At 44.5% G+C, this 7,873-nt stretch overlaps 1 protein-coding gene across 1 annotated transcript; it reads right to left on the minus strand.

Moving 5' to 3' along the window:
• Positions 1–4,831: 4,831 nt before the first annotated feature.
• On the minus strand, positions 4,832–6,761 carry LOC110703788 (probable carbohydrate esterase At4g34215). Its single transcript, XM_021881569.1, has 2 exons — positions 6,399–6,761; positions 4,832–5,053 (listed from the first exon to the last, which is right to left on the minus strand). Exons 1-2 carry the CDS (start codon positions 6,759–6,761, stop codon positions 4,832–4,834), a joined length of 585 nt encoding a protein of 194 aa, XP_021737261.1.
• Positions 6,762–7,873: the final 1,112 nt, after the last annotated feature.

Raw genomic sequence — 7,873 nt, forward strand, 5'->3', positions numbered from 1 at the left:
ATTGTCTGGATGAAGTCGGCCTAGTCATTTCAACAATGAAGTCGGCAAGTGCCTGCCCCTTCACTGCTTTCCTTGGCTCAAAATTAATTTCTAGGCTTTGCATTTCAATTTCCCATTTAATCATTCGGCCGGATGATTCCATGGTTGTCAGTGGGCGTTTGGTTGGTTAATAAGTGTAGACCACGACCGGATGTGCCAAGAAGTAAGGTTTCAGCTTCTTAACTGCCATGAAGAGGGCCAGGCCAAAATTTTCAACCATGGGGTACCGTAACTCAGCATTTTCAGGATATGGCTGATGAAATAGACGGGGAGTTGGCAGTCGTCTCTTTTAGCAAGGAGAACGGCACTGAGAGCATGATCAGAGACGGCCAAGTACATGTATAACACTTCCTTTGACAAAGGGCTGACAAGCCTTGGCAAAGAGTGCAAGTGTTCCTTCAACTTTTGGAAGGCCGCCTTTGCATCCGTCCCCCATTCATACATAGTCTTCTTCTTGATTGCCTGGAAGAAATAGAGGCACTTGTCACCTGACCGACTGAGGAATCTCCTCAATGCCGCCAGACAACCTGTTAATTTTTAAACTTCCTTTACAGTACGGGGCGATTGTATGTCTATGACCGCCTGTATTTTCTCTAGATTGACCTCTATCCCCCTTTGATCAGTTAGAAATCCGAGGAACTTCCCAGACTCAACACCAAAAATACATTTCTTGGGATTGAGCATGACCTGGTGCCGCTTGAGTGTGGCGAATATTTCTCGGAGATCTGTAAGATGGTCCGTCTGAAGTTTGGATTTGACTATCATATCATCAATGTACGCCTCCACATTTCTTCCAATGTGATTAATGAAGACTATATTAATCATTCTCTGGAAGGTAGCAGGCGCATTCTTCAAACCAAACAGCATCACATTATAGCAACCCTAATCAGTGACGAATGCCGTCTTTTCTTTATCCTTCTTCCACAAGGGTATCTGGTGAAAGCCTAAATAGGCGTCCATGAAGCTCATCAAGGCATGACCGGCTGTAGAGTCGACCAGACTGTTGATATTTGAGAGGGATAACTATCCTTCGGACACGCCTTGTTCAAGTCTGTGTAATCGAAACACATGCGCCAGGTTCCATTCGGCTTCTTAACTAGGACAACATTGGCAACCCAATCAGGGAAGTACCATTTCCGAATGAAACCAGCATCTAACAATTTTTTCACCTCGGCGGCTGCTGCCTGGCTTCTTTCTTCACCATGGTACCTCTTCTTTTGACTTACTGGCTTCTTTTTAGGATCCACAGCAAGTTTGTGGACGGCTAGATCCGGGCTAATGCCTGGCATCTCGTCCACTTCAAAGGCAAAGATGTCCTTGAATTCTTTAAACAAATGGTGCAAGTCTGCACCGAGTTCAGCAAAAGCAATCGTCCTAACCTTAACAGTTCGGTCAGGACGAGAGTCATCTATGACGATGTCCATGTGCTCACCAGCCAGCTGGGGACGGAGTTCATCCGGCCTTTGATCGCTCAGTGATTGCTATTGCATGTCTTTTTTCTCGGCCACCATTTGGTTGGCCTTTGTCTTCTTGCCGGCTGCTGTTGCAGCAGGCGCGGCTTCCTTGACTTGGTCAAGGTCAGTAGTTTCTCCACTAGGGCCGGCTGCGACCATAGTGGGATTGACATCAGAGAGGTAACACTCCCTGGCCATCTTCTAGTCTCCCCGTAGGGAGCCGACTGTTCCATCATCCCTCACAAACTTGAGAAGCATAAGAGAAGGAATGATAACATCCTTGGATTCATCCAAGGAGGGGCGCCCCAAAATCATGTTATAGGCCGTCAGCTCTTCAACAACTAAGAACCCGACCACCATGTGACGTCCCTCCCCTTCCTCGCCTAGACGAATAGGTACGTCTATTCGACCTACTAGATGTACCACACCACTCCCGAATCCCACTAAGCAATGAGAGAACTGGTGCATACTCTCGGGCTTATACCTGAGCTTGGTCAGGCACTTGTGACTAATGAGATCAGACGAACTCCCAGTGTCAATGAGGATCCGGCCAACTCTTTGGTTGACCACCTTGCATTCGATTACAACAGGATCATCATGCGGCCTCCTGACTCTGCCCTTGTCATCCTTAGTAATAATGACTTCGGGGTAGGAGTCCTTGGACACTTGACCTTCGTCGACTGAGTTAACATCAAGCTGCTTGACGTAGTCTTTATTACCCCGGATGGTAGGGCCGCCTCCTGCGAAGCCGCCTGCTATTGTATAGATCGCAGTTTCATCAGTATCCAAATTATTAGCATTGTGGGACTTCTTTTTGGGCGGCTGCCCAATGTTAGTTTGTAGGGTAACTTTGGACCTCAGAACACAGGACTTCATTACCCCTTCATCAGCTAGGCGGTCCAACAGACCCTCGAGGCTATAGCATTCGTTGGTATCATGGCCAATATCCTCATGGTAGTGGCAGTATTTGTTTTTGTTCCGATTTTTAGCGGAACCTCTCATAGGAGCCGGCTTCTCAATAGAGACTTGATCCTTAATTTCCATGAGGATGGAGTAAAAGTCTTTATTGAATTCGTACTTTGGGGAGTTCATCTTCGCTTCTCTCTTTTTCTTCTGGGACGACTGTTCAGAAGTATCAGCCACCCAAACCTCTTTTCTTTTCTTTTCTTTCTTGGCCGGCTGTAATGGCCGACTCTCTTTTTTGTCAGACCTCTTTGAGTCCGACTGCTTACTGATGTTACACAGCTCAGTCGCCTGTATATAGGCCTTCGCCTCCATCAGTGCCTCTTGGAGGGTAGCTACCCTCTTTCTGACAAGGTCAAACTTGAAGGCCGACCCATCCTTCAGACCATTGAAAAAGTCTGTGTAGGCTACTTCATCAGGCAGTCCTTGAATTTGAATTTTCATCAGATTGAACCGCCTGATATATGAGCGTAGCCCCTCCTTCTCTCCCTACTGTATGGCCCTCAAGTTAAGGCTTATTTTCTTTGCAGGGATATTCATTGAGAAGTTTGAAGCGAACAAGTATGCAAGCGTCTTGAAATTATTGATGCATCCGGCTGGCAGGTTGTCGAACCATTGCTGGGCGACGCCCTTCAATGTGGCCGGGAAGCATCTACACCATGTGGCATCGTCCAACCCTTGAAGATACATAAGGTTGGTGTATGCCATCAAGTGGTATTCAAGGTTGGAGGTAGCATCATAAGTGCCTACCAACACATTCTTCACCTTGGACGGCTGTGCGGCCTCAGTTATTTCCTTGGAGAAAGCTGAAGGCTATTCCCCAAGTCTTAGTAGTCAGAGCTGCCAGTCCAAGGGCTGGACATTATGTGCCGCCTGCCCCCCGAAGAGGGTAGACTGCATATATGGTTGTCCATACGGCATGTATGGTTATTGAGGCGCATACGAGGCCGCCTGGAACATCTGAGGACTTGAGTGAGCGGACATGCCGCCTGTCTGGTCCTCTCGGTTTGATTGAGAATATCTCATTGAGGTATTCTGAAAACTGTCATTTTAATTCGACGTTGAGGCCGACTCTGACCGTTGCATATTCTTCTTTTGCTGGATTATCATCCGAGCATAGGAATATGTTTTCTTGGAACCATCCGGCTGTACATGCGGGATGACCTTCCTCTTCCCTGGCTTAGGGAACCGAAGTCTGGCCAAGTTTATCAAGGGCTTCCGTCCCTCCCTTGGTTTAGGGTAAAGAGTGGCCTCCCGATCTTTGACCGGCTTATTCCTCCCAGAATGAGAGGGTTTCTTGCTCGAATGTTCCTTGGTAGGCACAACCGTCCTTTTATCAATAAGATCCTTTATCTCCCCTTTAAAACTTGTCATGAGCTCGTTTCTAGTGATGGGGGTGGATCCTTCAGCCACCTGGAGCTGACCTGTCGGTTGGCCGACTGTTTTACTAGGCCCTTCCCGGTCGGTGTTCCGTTCCCTACTTTCGATGGGACCGATGCGCCGTGTTCTTAAGGACCCGTTAGGGGCCGTGTGGGTGGCGACTTCATAGTCGTCATCTGTATCCTGGTCTGAGTAGACCTGGACATCGGCCATAGGCCGTTTCTCATTAATAAGCGGTACAGGTTCTTGTGAAGTCATCTCAAAAGTACTCTCCCCACAAACGGCGCCAAATGTTTCTTGCTTTTTTAATGTCCTGCGGGAGAGTTACAATTCCAAGACTGACCTCTAGACGCCTGTACCTGCAAAACAACGGAGACTCCTATGGGTGGGAGTTCCGCCTCCGACGATCAAGTTAGAACGTGTTTGAGGAGTAAAGTGCGGAAAGTAAAAGGTCTTCCTTAGATTCCAAGAGAGTATCAGTAATGTGTAATTGCTCAGTTCGAGGTGTCAGGTGTCTGACTTTCTCTGATTGTGAGTTAATGTGAATTAATTGTTTCTAAATGATGTTCCTTAGAGGGAAACATCTCCCTTTTATAGGGTGTTGGAAAGCGTGCCCAATACTAGGTTTCAATAAACTTAGGACTGATTGGGCTTTGCCTAGGAATTTGGGCCGTAGGAGGCCATTTTCCTGGTGGGCTATCTGTCTGCCACGTGTCGTGGCTTGATTGGTCCACCTTGGATCTCTCACGAGGTGACATGTGGCGGACTCTGGTTGGTCCACGTGGATGACACGTGGCAGGGCTTGAGTGGTCCACGTGGCGGGAGAAATCCCCTAATCATCAGTCATTCGTGTCATGCCCCACATCCTTGTGGTAATGACAATACTTATTCTTGTTTCTATACCAGGCTGACCCTCTCAAAGGCTGGGAATTCTCAAACTCGAACTTGTCTTTGATTTCCATAAAAATTGAGTAACAATCCTTGTTGTACTCGTACTATGGCTCGTACGTCTTGGCTGTCTTTGACATGGTTTGTTGGCAATCAGCCACCCAAACTTCTTTTCTTTTGTTGTTTCTTTCTTTCTTTTTGTTAGTCGAGTTTTGCTGAGAAGATGGTTTCTTCTCGGCGCCCTTGGCCGGTTCTTCTGACTTTGTCAGCGAACAGAAATCAGCTGCCTCAATGTACGATTCGGCCTCCCGCAAAACACGTGCATATGTCTGAATCTTTTTTTTTATCAAATCAAACTTGAAACCATTATGCCTTAACCCTCGAAGAAACTCCGAGTAGGCCATTTCATCTCAAAGATTCTGAATTTTCACTTTTTCCAAGTTAAACCTCTGAACGTACGAACGCAACCCCTCTTTCTTTCCTTGGATGATGGTCTCCAAGTTAAGACTAGTCTTCTGGGGTGGTATGTTATAGGAGAAGTTTCGAACAAACAATAGGCTAAGAGTTGTAAAGCAATTATGCATCCGGCCGGCAGATTGTTGAACCAGTCTTGAGCCACACCCTTGAGAGTGGTCGGGAAGCATTTACACCAAGTGGCATCATTTACATTTTGCAAGTACATCAAATTTTTGTACCTAGTAACATGCTCTTGTGGGTTGCCCGTACCATCATAGGCACCCACGAGTACACTCTTCACTTTAGCTGGATGAGGAGAGTTGAGAATTTCTTGAGAAAATAGAGGCTGCTTGTCATCAAGATTCAACAAGCGCATTTGCCAATCAATAGGTTGAGGGTGTGTGGCCAATCCGCCTAGGTAAGCTGGCTGGTTGTACGGTGGGCCATATTGCCTGTACGCGGGGGATTAGGCGGCAAAACTGCACCATAATCATGGGGCATTTGATACTTAAGTGGTTGAGTTAAAGGAACTGGAGTTGGAGTACGGTGAGCTTGAATCCTGTTGGTCCTAGCCGAGCTTGTATGCTTGGAGATGGTATGGTTTTAAAATTCATCTGGCATGGTGGGAGTGGAAGCAGTGTCCGAGTAGTAGAACTGCGCTCGCTCTTGCCGCTTGTGCTGGAGATAGTATCTAGCATCTTTCCAGCGTTGGGACAGTTCATTTGGCTGCCTAAGAGGCTGCTTGGTTTGCCCCCTAGCTGACTTTGATTTCTCGAGAAACCTGAACTAATTCATCCGAGGCACCCTTGGGAACCTCAGATGTCTTCTGAACGGGGTATTCCCTGCATCTTCAGTATCGGTTATAACTAACTAGGGATACTCTGTATTATAAATATCAAACTATAAAATTATTTATTTACGATCCTATTAGATTTTTTCAAAATTTATTTCCATAATTTCAATGGTAACCTTTACCTTTCTCTTATAAAAAACGTTAACACTTATTTGGGGTCAAAATGAGGGAGTAAGAGAAACTATATACTTGGTACAATAACATACAAGATTAAATTTCCATTGAATTGGAATTGGGCTACCTAATTTTGGACCCATTATTCAAGTAATCTGCTATATTTGTGCTAAGTTACTAACATGTGATCATTTTGATGTACTTATAAAACTATATTATGACTCTTAAGATTAATTAACCAAATTTATTACCTGGATTATCAAGAGAGATGGGTCTCCAAGATCAGAACGCAAATCAGAGATAAAATTCTCCATCCTCCCTCTATAAGCTTTAGCATCCTCAAGCTTGACCGTATCAGCCTCTCCTTGGTACCACAACACGGCTCGGGTTCTACCACCGCCTAGCGTAGCCGCTTTAGCCCGTGTTATCAGCTGATTGTACAAGTTCGTTCCTCTTTCCCATTGACTGATCTTTGTCCCACCAACAGCACAGGGGACCAAGCCCATGAAACCAAATTTTGATGATCCACCAAGCGATTCGACAGCATTGGCAAACGCAATGCCAGGGCCAATACCACAAGTCTTATTTAGGTCGATGTCCACGAAGTGGTTCATGAGCCGGCACCCAACTCTGTTGCGCATCAAGACGGAGGATATTGCGGCTGGGCTGGCACTCGGGTGGTACGAACCCGTCCCATCTGCCGTTCGTGACTCCACCACGTCCAGCCATGTTGCTTTGGCCCGCTAGGAGGAATATGTCCTGCGGTAACTCTGCATAGGTTGGTGCAACAATGAATAAGAAAAGCATGATAGTTAGCGTGGCTATTGTCATGTTAATCTCTGTATATCAAACTAATATTTGCTAATAGACAATAACTTTGGGTTTGTTATATAGAGTAGCATGAGTAATATTTATTATTCAGCGTCATTTTCATAAGAAATTAATAAGGAAAGAGAATCAATTGGGATTTGATACATCATACATGTTAGATTGCAATAACTACTACCAACAATTGTTGTTAAGAATTTCCTAATTGCTCATGTATTTTGTAAAGCTCAAATAGTTTAGGTTTTTGCTTTACCTATGAAAATTGATTTGGTTGTTAATCGTTGTAATTTTGTTCCTTATTGGTAACAAAAAAAAATTTCTTCCCATAAAAAAAAAAAAAAAAAAAAACACCACCCATAAACATGTCTAGACTTGTTGCGAAATGGTATTATTTTGTACACCAAACTATCGAAGTAAGCCGATCTTTCCAATTCCGTTCCCATGATTTCGAAGACCAAAAGCTTTATTCAAAGGTGGAGTCTTTCACAGTTTCCATGATCCCTAAAATCACTGTGGCTCACAAAGCCTTGAATACTGAAAGCATCCTAAAAATACAATGAAGATCCTTACCGAAAATTAGCTCTTTAATCAATTGGAAATTAACTGTAGTTTTTTTTTTCCATGGATAAAGAATTATATATATGTATTTCACATCTTTCAGTTAATATTATCTGTAATTTCCTTATTTAAATGAGTGTAGGAAGGTTAGGAATAATTTGAGTACGTCAAATGGACAATTTTGTATACCTATTAATTAAGAGTAAAAAAATGGCATTTCATGTAAACACCAAATCTTCTCCTTCCCAAAGAGAGATAGATGATATGGAGTATGCAGAGGTATATGAAATAAAGTGTACATTACAAATACAACAAGTTTTTTGTCAAAAAAAATACTCTG

Source organism: Chenopodium quinoa, unplaced genomic scaffold (assembly GCF_001683475.1).
Source record: "Chenopodium quinoa cultivar QQ74 unplaced genomic scaffold, ASM168347v1, whole genome shotgun sequence".
Taxonomy (NCBI): domain Eukaryota; kingdom Viridiplantae; phylum Streptophyta; class Magnoliopsida; order Caryophyllales; family Amaranthaceae; genus Chenopodium; species Chenopodium quinoa.